Source organism: Macrobrachium rosenbergii, chromosome 21, assembly GCF_040412425.1.
Source record: "Macrobrachium rosenbergii isolate ZJJX-2024 chromosome 21, ASM4041242v1, whole genome shotgun sequence".
Taxonomy (NCBI): Eukaryota; Metazoa; Arthropoda; class Malacostraca; order Decapoda; family Palaemonidae; genus Macrobrachium; species Macrobrachium rosenbergii.
In genome coordinates this window covers 36,788,039-36,802,610 of record NC_089761.1, presented here as the reverse complement: position 1 = coordinate 36,802,610, position 14,572 = coordinate 36,788,039, and the positions used below count along the sequence as shown (strand labels likewise).

Sequence of the window (14,572 nt, the reverse complement as noted above, 5' to 3'; positions counted from 1 at the left end):
TTAATAATGTAATCATAAAGAGAGATGATTGCCAATTAAAACGGATAACTCACTAATTGGACAGGTGTAATTTCATGTAGCGTGGTGGTCAATTAGAGGCAGGTGAGTTATTTCTGTTAATCAGCTCTAAAAGGTCGGCTTTGAAAGATGTTTGGTGATGTTCTCTTTACTTCACTTATTGTTCTGTTCTTAAGTATATTCGCATCTTCTTCTTCTTCTTCTTCTTCTTCTTCTTCTTCTTCTTCTTCTTCTTCTTCTTCTTCTTCTTCTTCTTCTTCTTCTCTTCTTCTTCTTCTTCTTCTTCTTCTTCTTCTTCTTCTTCTTCTTCTTCTTCTTCTTCTTCTTCTTCTTCTTCTTATTATTATTATTATTATTATTATTATTATTATTATTATTATTATTATTATTATTATTATTATTATTATTATTATTATTATTATTACCTTTGCATGATCATAATGCACATTGTCCCAAAGGATTAAACACCCTTTCATTATAATCCTGCATGTTATGTTTTTTTAATAATAATAATAATAATAATAATAATAATAATAATAATAATAATAATAATAATAATAATAATAATAATAATAATAATAATAATAATAATAATAATAAAACATATTCTAACCCTGAAAAAAATCGTTATAGAAGAAAAGATCAAATAAAAATTCCTGCATACGTCACCCGAGCAGTTCCACAGACAGTTATAGTATATGCTCGAACTTCCCCAATTTTTTTCTCTTTTCCCCAGGTCCTCCTGAAGAGCCAATATCCTGCGCCCTGAGAAACCAGAGCGCCACGTCCCTGACTGTCATCTGTCAGCCAGGACACGACGGAGGCCTGAAACAGCACTTCGTGGCAACGGTGAGTCTTGAGAATTTGGTGGACATCGGAATTTTTTTTTTCTTATGATTCGAAATGTCGACTGACACTTGATACTAAAGTACGTTTTGTCCTGAAATGAGGAAGAAGTAAATGGCGCTGAATCTGTGAGAAAATGTTCTTCTGATCATGGTGAATCTGTGAGAAAATGTTCCTTTTCTGATCATGGAGAATCTGTGAGAAACGGTTCCTCTTTTGATCATGGAGAATCTGTGAGAAAATGTTCCTCTTTTGATCATGGAGAATCTGTGAGAAAATGTTCCTCTTCTGATAATGGAGGATCTGTGAGAAAATGTTCCTCTTCTGGTTATGGAGAATCTGTGAGAAAATTTTTCTCTTCTGATCATGGAGAGACCATGAAAAATGTTCCTCTTCTGATCATGGAGAACCTGTGAGAAAATGTTCCTTTTCTGATCATGGAGACTCTGTAAGAAAAAGTTCTTCTTCTGATCATGGAAAATCTGTGAGAAAATGTTCTTCTTCTGATCATGGAGAATCTGTGAGAAAATGTTCTTCTTCTGATCATGGAAAATCTGTGAGAAATATTCTTTTCTGATTATGGAGAATCTGTGAGAAAATGTTCTTCTTCTGATCATGGAGAATCTGTGAGAAATATTCCTTTTCTGATCATGGAGAATTTGTGAGAAAATGTTCCTCTTCGGATCACAGGGAAAGTGAGACTTGGTTCTAGCGTAGAATGTCCACTAATAGATGTTTCAAAGGACTGAATTCTAAAGGAACTTTTCTTTCTTAAATGATAAATGAAGCTCATCTTGGTTCGATGGTATCATTAATCGAAAAATAACTCACATTAAAGTAAATATTTCCTCCCATTATCAGAGCTTAAATGAGACTTGATTCTTAAGCAAAGTGTTTTATTTGAATCAACAGTAAATGAGAATTGATTGCGGCCCCAGAGTCTCGTCCTTGAATGATATGACTGATAAGACCCGACTTTCCAACGAAACTTTACTCATAAAATCAAAGTTTAAAGGAAACTTTGATTTGATTTGTTATCTGTTTTTGTTAAATCAATTAATAATAGATGGAAGTTCAGGATATATAAACTTAATTCAAAAAATAAATAACATTTAATATACTCAAGCCAAGGGCTGAATTGGAGGAAGTCTGTGAATGTGTTTCATAACGAACACAAGTTTTTGTATTCTATTTTAAAATCAAACAGAATATGGAATTCAGGCCAAATACTCAGCGCTGGGACCTATGAGGTCAATCAGCGCTGAAGGGGAAATTGACAGTAAGAAGGCTTGAAAGGTGTAACGGGACGAAAACCTCGCAGTTGCACTAACAAAACAATTGTATGAGAGGGTGGAAAGTCAGACGAAAGAAAGAAAATATGAACGGAGGTACAGTAAATGGAATGAGAGAGGTTGCAGCTAGGGGCCGAAGGGACGCTGCAAAGACCTTCAAGTAATGCCTACAGTGCACCACATGAGGTGCACTGACGACACTAACCGCTTACGGGGATAAAAGATATTTGATAGATATTCTCTTTATTTTATATAATCTTTATTGTTTAAACCTCTGTGGGTTTCAGTAGGCTTTGCTGATTTCCAGCTCAAGAATAAAGGAAAAATATATGAATGATCAAAGTCCTACAAAACTATCGGTTACTTAGTCTAATTTTGTTTGGAATGAATATCAACATAACTGCTCATGCAAACGTACATCCAGTCGTCCCATAAAAATAGCTTTTAGATTACCAAAGCATACAATAGCTTTTACTGTAATTCAAACGCTGACAGTTAACGAAAGAAGAGATAACTCAAAGGGCAACTTGAGCTAAGAAAAAAAACTGATGAAAGAAGAGATTAAGGAGAGACAACAAAAAAACAGAAAACATGAAAGTGGCTGCTAGTGTTGGGAGGATTGGAAACTGAGAAGGAGAGGTAAAATGAAGGAGCGCTTTATGTCGTGAAGAAGAATAAATTCAAGGTTGAGAAAGATTGACAGGGAAGGAAATGAAACGCCAAGCACGCACTCCTCGTACAGAGAGAGAGAGAGAGAGAGAGAGAGAGAGAGAGAGAGAGAGAGAGAGAGAGATTTGAAAAATAGCAAGAAAGCACAAAGGCTTGGACGCGACAAGATAGCAGGGAGAGAGAGAGAGAGAGAGAGAGAGAGAGAGAGAGAGAGAAGAAGAAGAAGAAGAAGAAGAAGAAGAAGACAGGTCGATCTAACATGGCTGACGTAAATGATAACGTTAACAGATATGTATAAATATGAGAGAATTCTTTGTTTAACCTGACCCCATTCTACTACTGCTGTCCCCTTGACATTCGTAACTTCGTACCTGAGCGTCATTGTGGCACGCGAGAACGCTTTCGTGCGCAAGTTCTCGTGAACCTCCACCTTTTCTTTATGACAGAAATTTTCTTGTTCAAGAAGTGTTCGTGTGCAGGGGGCAATCAGTTCATGTCCCCGAATTACAACTCTATGCTGTGTGACGAGAGGTTATTTTTTGTGAGTGGGGGAGTAATACCCTTTCCTTCTAGTATTTTAAGAATTTTATTTAGCTTTTTTTTTATTTTTAAGTTCATGTCCTCGAATCAAAACTATATGCTTGTGACGAAAGGTTATTTTTTTGTGAGGGGGGCCGGGTTATACCTTTTCTTATTTAGCTTTTTTTATTTTTAAGTTCGTGTATTCGAATTTCGTACAAGAGAATATGCTATTGACGAAAGCAATTTTTTCTGACGAATGATAATTGATTCATTGTTCTAGTCATATTAGATATATGTATATATATGTGTGTGTGTGTATATATATATATATATATATATATATATATATATATATATATATATATATATATATATATATATATGTGTGTGTGTGTGTGTGTGTGTGTGTGTGTGTGTGTGTGTGTGTGTGTGTATATAATATTCTGGATTTAAATTTCATTAAGGAATCATTTTCAGGACGCGTCGTGTGCTGGAAACGTCAAAATAATTTTTTTCTCTCAGTATTTTTGTCACGTCAGTAAGCTTGCGTTGTTAACGTTATTGCCTAAAGCCTTATTTGCATGCTTCATGCAATAAATTCTTGACACTCCTAAAAAATAAAATAGGATATAAATGAAAAAAAAGGATGGGCTGGATATCAAGATATTCTTTCTTGAATACTTTTTATTTTACACAATGGGATTAGATTAGTGTATATTCTATGAATAAATCATTCTGAAATAGCTTTGGATTCGTTAATCTTTTTTTTACTTATGCGTGCTTTTTTCGAAATAAAAAAATATCTACCAAGAAATTTTATTTGAAATTGAATTCTTGTTATTTCGCACCATCTGATTAGATTAGTGTATATTCTATAAATAAATCATGCTAAAATGGCTTTGGATTCAATAATATTTTTTTTACTTATGCGTGCTTTTTTTCGAAATAAAAAAAAATATGTATCCAAAACTTTTATTCGAAATTGAATATCTAAGCATTTATCCCAAAAATTTTCTCCGGATAATGTGATGTAGCAAAAAGAGATTTGCAGATAACATAAGAGGATTTAAAAATCTGTTCTAAAAAAACTTTAGAAATTTCGTGAATATGTTAGTGCTTGTGTCTGGCTAAAGACGTCGAAATAAAAAGAAATTTTTAAAAGTTTTACTTGATAAACAATACAACTTGGAATTTTTGTGCGGGCTAAACGTTCTAGAATGCAAAACATATATATTTAGGTTTATTTTTGAATTTACTGGTGTTAAAAGAATATGTATGTTCAAGAACGATTTTATTCTTTATTCCAGAATATCTTTTCGGTGGTTTTGTGATGTTGTGAGACTAAAAACTCTTATATGTATATATATATATATATATATATATATATATATATATATATATATATATATATATATATATATATATATATATATATATATATATATATATATATGACTGTGAAATATTTTCTGTTAAAACAGAATTCCATCTAATATAAGGAGCCCATTTTATATAAATATATATATATATATATATATATATATATATATATATATATATATATATATATATATATATATATATATATATATAATATATAAAGGAAATATCATATAATTGATCAAAGGAAAACATATAGTTGACAACGTATATTGTAATCTGGAAATTAAATAAAATCGGAAAACCATACGTACCATGAAATTTCAAGTAGAAATTATTTATACAGGGAAAGAAAAACAAGAATAAGCTTTATGAATAAAAACAGAGCTAACGCAATATGCAAACGAATAAAAGGGTTTGAGTTATAACGCAAATGAAGTTCAACGAGACGAAAAGAGACTTTGCGAATGTTATTAGACGTAGGCAGGGAAGATGAAAGGAGAGAAGGAGAAGGAGACTACAGAAGCGTACAGAAGAATAAGAAGAAGTTAAAAAGAAGAAAGTTTGTGGTTAGAGCTGGATATATTTTGCTTCACTGGACGAAAGGGATGTTTTCCTAGTCTCTCGTGGGAGAGATTAGGGCGAGAGAGATATATGTGTCTGCTTCGACCTGAATCTCGAATTTTTGTCGGAGTCTTTATAATTTAGGTCCACTGTACCTCTTCAAATTGCAGGGTGGGGGGGGGGGGAACTTCCTAATGAGATACTGCGCGACCTGATAATGAATAACGACTGAATGGAAAGAGAGTTTATATTAGTCTGGGTCTCAATAATGGGATTTCAACCGAAGTTTTCGAAAGATGGAGAGTAATATTAATTTTTGAGTTAGGGTTGCTAATGGCGAATGTGGTTTTTGTATGTCAATGAATTTTCTGGGGTATATTCAAGTAATAAGAGGCAGTAACTATGGGTAGGCAGGCATAGTTTTTTTTCCTACAATTTATGAATCTATCAAAAATTACTAATGAATTTTTTGTGGCACATTTAAGCAATAAGATCTAAGGTATCTAAGGGGAGGCATACATAGCATTTTTTCTTTAATTTGTGAATTTATCAAGATATAGAAGGCATATTTTCTATATAAGAGAGATAAAAATAAGACTTTTAGAATGTAACTGAAATCTAAGACACATAATTTGGATAAGTAAAAAATATTAAATACTTTTGCAATTGTCTTTACCAAGTATCCCAGACTGCGAGCGCTGGTCCCTGAACAAAGATGGAAGCCCTAGACCACTAAAATCGATTCAGAATTATATATAACTTTGGGAAAACTTGGATCAAGGTGGGAATACCGAGGCCAGAGACCAGGTGGAAGAATGAAATAAAGATCAATAATATCTTTATGTATTTCCCTTTACCTAATGAACACCATATTCTTTGGAAGCTTGAATTTCAAGTCAATGGCCCCTTTGGTGGGCTTGTTCCATATGAATAGATTCACCTTCTGAATAATAATAATAATAATAATAATAATAATAATAATAATAATAATAATAATAATAATAATAATAATAATAATAATAATAATAATAATAATAATATTTCTTCCAATGAACACCATATAATTTGGAAGCTTGAATTTCAAGCCAATGGCCCCCGTGGTGGGCTTGTTCCATAAGAATAGGGTTCAACTTCTAAATAATAATAATAATAATAATAATAATAATAATAATAATAATAATAATAATAATAATAATAATAATAATAATCTGTTATTTCTTCCAGTGAACACCATCCATAGTCATCTTCTGAACAATAATAATAATAATAATAATAATAATAATAATAATAATAATAATAATAATAATAATAATAATAATAATGATTTGCCACAGATCCAGAACGCAGAGACGGGAGAGGTGGTGGCGAACGTCACTTCTGAAGAGCCCATCTTCTCCGTGGGAGGACTGGCACCTGGGAGGGATTACCTGGTGATGGTGAAAGCCGTCAACAGTAAAGGATCCTCGCGACCATACGTCCTGGAAGGATTCGCCCTGAAAGTGGCCGAAAATAAAATAAGTGAGTGGGGTTGCAGAGTCCTGTGACGGTGCGGGGAAGTGATTTAGAGTTTTTTAAAACAAAATTCTGTAATCTTTGTATTTTGCAGAGAATTGATATGGAATAAAAAAATTCTGTTATCTTTGTATTTGCAGAGAATTGATTTAGAACAAAAGAAATTCTGTGATTTTTTTTTTTTTTGCAGAGAATTGATTTAGGACAAAAAAATTCTGTCATCTTTTTATTTTGCAGAGAACTGATTTAGCATAAAATATTCTGTTATCTTTGTATTTTGCAGAGAATTGATTTAGAATAAAAAAATTCTGTTATCTTTGTGTTTTGCAGAGAATTGATTTAGAATAAAAAATTCTTGTATCTTTGTATTTTCCAGAGAATTGATTTAGAATTTAAAAAATAACTTCTGTAATTTTGTATTTTATCAATTTTTTTATATTGCCTTTCATGATACGCTTTTGATTTGATTTAGGTTTTTTAAAAATTGCCTGTAAATTTTATTTATTTAGTTTTATGTTTATAATACCTGATATTTTTGTCCTACAAGGAACAGCTTAATTGACATAAGAGGTTTTTACAATGAATGGTTTAAACCATGTCATTTTTTTCAATGTTTACCTACGTTTTTCATATCAATTTATAAACTGAGAGATGGATAATCAGACAGACAAGCGTAGAGCCATATGCACGCTTGTACTGCACATATGTACACACTCAATCACACACACCCACACACATACATACACATGATATTTTTTCTTTCCCCATAGATAATTCAAGCTCAGTCGAGTCTTCCCCTTTACTGGCAATGTTCGTCGGCGTTGTCAGCGGCTTCGTCTTCATCTTAACGGTTTTGGCTGCGGCCAACAGGGCCCGCGGACGACGAAGACAAGGCCAGAACGACTCACCTAACAATAGCAACAAATATTCTAATGGAGACGAAGGTAAAAATGCTAGATAAGGTATCATTATTCCATTATCTTCAATAGCCTTAGTCCCTTCTATATGGAGAGATGCCATGTGAAAGGTATTGTTGAGAGACATGTGGGTACTTGTAGATCATTTCCAGCAATTTATGTCGTGTAATTAGGTCGTTCATGCGATGTGTTCTTGATGTATATAGACACGCGAAGGATGAGCTTTGGGGGGACATGATAATTTACGCAGGCTGCAATCAAAATCAGTTTGATGTAACACTTGTGATTTTTTCTTTAAGTAGGATGTTCTTGTACATATTATAGAATAGCATAGCACTGTTTGATATTATTCAGTATCATCTCATTGATTGCAATAGACACACGAACACACACACACACACACACACACATATATACACACATATATATATATATATATATATATATATATATATATATATATATATATATATATATACACAAATATATGTATATATATGTATATATGTATATATATATATATATATATATATATATATATATATATATATATATATATATATATATATATATATATATATACTGTATATATATATATATATATATATATATATATATATATATATATATATATATATATATATATATATATATATATATATATATATATAATGTCCCAGTAAAAGTATAAATTTAACAGTGCCCATTTTGTTATTTATTCTTCAACGCCAACCCTGATGTTCATGTGCTTTCATGCTAAAAAAAAATATCTAAATTCTTCCTCAAATCACACAAAAAGCAACTGCTTTCATACTGAGAGAAAAAAAAATACGACATATTCATTCTTCAACACATGCAAACCACCTTCGCTAACTATCACAAACGAAGACAGACAAACTTTTCTAATACCTCATTCCTCACTTTCTCCTCCTTCTGTAGCTCCACTGTCTCCTTCTACCAACGCCTCCCTCGACGTGGCGGGGAAGGAGAACACCAACGGCAACAATGACGAAGAAGACGACGAGGAAGGCGACGCAGAAGTGACGGAATCCCAAACGGGGTCTCTGCTCACTGTCAAGACTGTGACTGTTCAGGTAAGGCGAGGTCTTTGTTATTTAACTGTTTCAGTGTAGACGTTGGTAATACTGGATTATTTTTTTAAATTGGCAACACTGCTGTATGTCTGGCTAATGATTATGTTTTTAACTGAGAATGTTGTAGTTCACTCTGTTATAATGGAAGAACTGTCAGTATTTTTATTTCTTGCTTAGATTAAGTTCTTAAACTTTTGGATGTACATACACACACACACACACACACACACACACACACATATATATATATATATATATATATATATATATATATATATATATATATATATATATATATATATATATATACATATGTATGCATGCATGTATGTATATATATATATATATATATATATATATATATATATATATATATATATATATATATATATATATATATATATACTCATTTCAAACATAAATATATCTTTATATATTGAACTTTTTTCAAACTATAAATACACTCTGTAAGATTAATATTTTTTTCTTCTGTTTTCTTTCCCATAAAAATATAACCATCAAATGTTTCTTTTCTAAGAACATAACAATATCATTGAATATTTACAACGATAAAGAACCACAATTAAAAAAAATTTAGTATACTAATTACTCTTACTGATAGAGAGTTCATATCTAATCATATCTAAAATTCTTACCCACAGCGAACAGGGAGTTCCGGTAGCCTGACCTCTCGGACCTACGTCCCGGGACCCCCAGGTCACACCGGGTCGCTGCCGAGGTCATACATGAACCCGAAGCCTCAGCCACTGCACTCCGTTGACCTACCCCACGTCACGTCGAACAATCATAAGTACTACACTCTCAAGATTAATTGTACCAGGCAAAACAATGAGAGTTTTGTCTAGTTTGCCTCCGGCAGTGGAGTTGCTGGAGTTTTTTTTTAACAGAGTCAGCAGACAGATAAAAAGAGAAAGAGAATTTTTCTAGTCTGCTTGCGGTAACATTATAAAATGAAGTGGCCGGATTAAGGTTTCACAGAATCAACTGACAGAGAGAAAAAGAGACGCAATAGATTTCTGTGTTAAAAAAATAAATCGGTGCAAGAAACAGAAACTAAATGAAGTTTCTTGACGTATGAGATTAAGGTAATAGATATTTCGTGCGAACAGAAGTGAGTCATGCATAAGACAGACATACAAAGAGAAAGACAACAGATTTAAGCGAGAAAAAAAAACGATGTAACTTTGGAAGAAATAGAAACTAAATGAGGTTTGTTGACGTATGAGAGTGAGTTAGCAGATATTTCACACGAACGCAAGTGAATCATTAAAAAGAAAATCTTTTTCACAGAAAAAACAGAATGAAATTACCTTACAAATCTTTGCTAAAAATAGAAAGAAAACGTGTTTTTTTGATGTGTGCGAGTACGGTAGCAGATATTTCGTGCGAACAGAAGTGAATTATACAAACAAAACTTTATCTTAGTGGTATGACCTAAAAGATATACCACAGGGATACAGGTGTGAATTGACTGTTTTGTGACGTTGCATATCATTAAAACGTTCGAGATGTTTCACAGAATTCATTGAAGTTGGAGTGTTAGCTGAAAGAAATCCCTAAGGAAAAATATGAACGAACTGTAATCCAATCTCTACGAGTGAGTGCAAGATAGTGGACATAAAAATAAAGATAATTTTCATGATTTACGAGCCAGCATAATCTTCGTTGAAAGCAGAAAAATATGAATAAAATCGCGTGAACATATCTTTAATGACACATATCTTAGCAAACAACCAATTAGTTATATATCAACGTGGAAATGTTACGGTACCGGGAATTATGTATAATTTTGCAGTTGTTATGAACGGCAGACATATCACAACAAAGAAGAATGAATAAAACGTGATTTTTTTTTATGTAAAGACTTTTAATACGTAATGAAATTAAACCGTTTGGGGTTAAATAATTTTGCAAAAGGTTAAACAAAACAATTAAGAATGAAGCAAAACTGAATGAACGTGACTCTATATGAATTAAACGTGACTTTTTTTCGATGTAAAGATATATATAATAGCCAATGAAACGAAGCGGTTTGGGGTTTGATAATTTTGCAAAATGAAAACAGATATTTTCTTGTCATTCAATACGAGAAATGTCGTAGACACCGTCTTCTTCGAGAGAGAGAGAGAGAGAGAGAGAGAGAGAGAGAGAGAGAGAGAGAGAGAGATAAGTCCCTCTGACGGAAACATCTGCAAGAGAGAGATTTTCGTCTTGCAGAGGCTTTTATGGTTTCAGATTTCAACCGAATAATTTCACGATTTTTCTCCGCCGAAACTAGGAGTGTCTGTAAGCCCTCCGGCGAGAAATGTATATGTTCTTATTCTTATTTTAGTTCTTTTCTTACTCCTCCTCCTCCACCTCCTTCTCCACCTCCTTCTCCTACTCCTCCTCCAACACCTCCTCCACCTCCTCCACCCCTTCCTCCTCCTCCACCTCCTCCACCTCCTCCTCCTCCTCCTCCTCCTCCACCTCCTTCTCCTACTCCTCCTCCTCCTCCACCACCTTCTCCTCCTCCTCCTCCTCCTCCTCCTCCTCCTCCTCCTCCTCCTCCTCCTCCTCCTCCTCCTCCTTCTTCCTCTTCTTCTCTTGAACGTTCATGAGGTAACTCAATGAGTTTTATTTTTACGAGACGAATTTTTCTTTTACTTCTTTTCCTCCACATTCTCCTCTTCTCCCCCTCCTCCTCCTCTTCCTTCTCCTTCTTCTTCTTCTTCTTCCTCTTCTGAACATTTTTAAGAAGTAACTCAATGCCTTTTATTTTTGTGAGACGATTTCTTTTTAAATTTTTCATCACTTCTGCTCCGAGAATGGTTTGAAAGTTGTGATTTTTTTTATCTGAAAATATATAAACATCATTAAAATTATAATTCTGGCCACAGGAGCAATGACGACCAAATAACTCTGGCAAATTTAATTTATTGACGATTCAGTCAGTTACGCAAAACGTTGAGGCATATCTTAATGCATATCACTAAAGTTGATAACTGCTCTCAAAGGAAATTGGTATTTTTAATACTCATTATTGAACTTTATACACCGCTTGCAATAATCTGGCAAATAAGTAACTAAAAAAATAAGAAAATCACAAAACAAAATCACTTACCTTGTTATGAAGCAATACAATTGTGTTAGAAGCAATAACTGTATAGGAAAATTCTCCTTTTTTTTAGAAAAGGACTCAGAAGTATTCACCATGTATAAAAATAACCATTAGGATCTACGGTAATTGATCGATATATTGCAATTTTTATTTGAAATTAGTCAGGAATTGGGAACGTGTTTCAAGGTCAGTGAAAATAAAAAAAAAGACACTATATATGTTGTTACGAACGATTTACAGTTTAACTATATCAGTATAAATAGAAAAATATATGAATACATACATAGAAACCTAAACACACACACATGCATACATATATATAATTTATAATGTGCTGACAGACTTATTAAAAAATTTTTATGACGCTCTAATGAATCCAAAGTTGTGAAAAAGGGTATAATTATGTTGATACATATTTATAATACACAAATAATAGCATTTTAAGGATAATTAAATTTGAAGTAATTTTTAAGATAATGTGATGTGTACTTGTGATATATAATACATATATATATATATATATATATATATATATATATATATATATATATATATATATATATATATATATATATATATATATATATATATATAGTATATATATATATATATATATATATATATATATATATATATATATATATATATATATATATATATATATATATATATATATATATATATATATATATATATATATATATATATATATATATATATATATATATGAATATATATATATATATATATATATATATATATATATATATATATATATATATATATATATATATATATATATATATATATATATATATATATATATATATACATACATTCATACGTATGTATGTTTATATGTACATATACATATATATGTGCGTGCGTGTATGTTTCTAATTTGTGTTGATCTCAAGAATACCGCAGAAAATAGAGATGAAGGAGATATGTCAGCAATAAAGGTGTTGCGTCTCCTCCCTGGTGTCAAACTGTTAAATGTGTTTGCAGTTCCCCAAAATGAGAAAAGAAAAAGCTAACTGGAAAACTGTTAATAACTGCTACGCTCCTACTTGAATGAAGAGGAGCGAGTCTTATAGTTATCGTTCATAGTGAATGTCAAAGGAAAACCTTACTATATTAGATGTTTATATTTTGATGAAAATAAAAGATTTTCATGCATTTTTTACTCGGGTTGTTTTTCTCTCTGCGTTTACCTTCCGTTGTCTGACTTTTCAATGATGCATTTACTGGAAAAACAAATCCACAGTTATGTATGAGTACAAATATATTTGAAGAATAAATCTGAACTAAGAGCTGTGGAGAATCTGTTTGATTCCCCTTTTCTGTTTGGATTTATTTCAATATATATTTATACCCATACATAACTGCGGATTTATTTCTCCTTTTCAGGACTCATGATACATTTATTATTCCATGCAGTGATGGTGATTTTTGCTAGTCTACGTGATAATTCCCTTCAGAATTTCAAGCTGGAAAGAGTTCTTACCATTTTACTTGAGATATATCTTAATGCATCGCCTCTTCACCTGCAGTATTGGACATTTCCCTAAGTACGGTGCTAAAACATTTGATTTTCAAAGTAATAAAAATTCCTTTCCAGCGTTTTACATGGATTCAACGGTTAAAAAGACCTGCACCATATTCTCTGGAATATTGTTCTTCCAGGTAAATCAATGTTAAAATCCCAGGCTGTAAAGAGGTCCATTTGGAACTATAAATAATTCAATATATGAATAATCTAATATTAGGTATTTTGCGCAGGAATGCTATCGCCCAGGCCTCTTGAACTGGTAATTTTTAAAATGTAAATATATGAAGGATTAAATGTATAAAAAGTAAATACATTAATGAATTACGTAATTAAAATATAAAAAAATGAAAGGCGAAATACAGGCAGTCTTGAATAATCTGAAAATTGTAATGTAAAAATTTAAGAATAATATTAACCAAACGTCTCCTTATCTCCAGTAATGAATTATAAATGATTATGTTAACACAAATCGTAAAAATCTAAAGGTCAGTTGGTATTCCAATTAGAAGTAATGAGATCTGGTCGTCAATAATTCAGCAATAAAAATACCTATCGGTACTCTGTAAGAAAAAGTATATCCATATTAAATTAACCGAACCACTGACATCATCTAATCTGAATCATGTATATCTAGATATTAAATTGAATCAAATATTTACTCAGGGACGGATGAAACCCTGGCCAATTTATAAAGTGCATATGGATCATTAATCTCCTAGGAGTGACTTTAGGCCGAATGGGCAACACTTGGTCACCTTTATTATTATTATTATTAATAATTCACCTTGGCAAAGATAGATGGCCTGGTAACTGTTCAACATTTCAAAGGTCGAAGAGTCGTTGTCTAAAGGTCATGAATTATAATTACGGAACGGATTATCAAGATTTTAGGATAAGCCTCGAAACAGATTGAGAGAGAGAGAGAGAGAGAGAGAGAGAGAGAGAGAGAGAGAGAGAGAGAGGGAGAAATCTGTTGAATTCTTTTATCTTTCAATGATTGCTTTGAAAATTACGGAACAGCTATGCAATGATTATAACAACAAGTACAAAAATCATTAGCCACATTCCCTTCCGTTAGAATACTT

The 14,572-nt window shown here is 32.0% G+C and overlaps 1 protein-coding gene across 1 annotated transcript in view; it reads left to right on the top strand.

Annotated features, from left to right (window-relative positions):
- The window catches only part of LOC136849948 (protein turtle homolog B-like), an 86,611-nt gene extending 74,292 nt beyond the window's left edge, over positions 1–12,319 (top strand). Inside the window, exons 14-18 of the mRNA XM_067123471.1 lie at positions 755–867; positions 6,626–6,809; positions 7,574–7,747; positions 8,660–8,814; positions 9,477–12,319. Of these exons, the coding sequence (XP_066979572.1) occupies positions 755–867; positions 6,626–6,809; positions 7,574–7,747; positions 8,660–8,814; positions 9,477–9,680 (830 nt within the window). The 3' untranslated portion in view covers positions 9,681–12,319. The remainder of the gene's footprint in view (positions 1–754; positions 868–6,625; positions 6,810–7,573; positions 7,748–8,659; positions 8,815–9,476) is intronic.
- Positions 12,320–14,572: the final 2,253 nt, after the last annotated feature.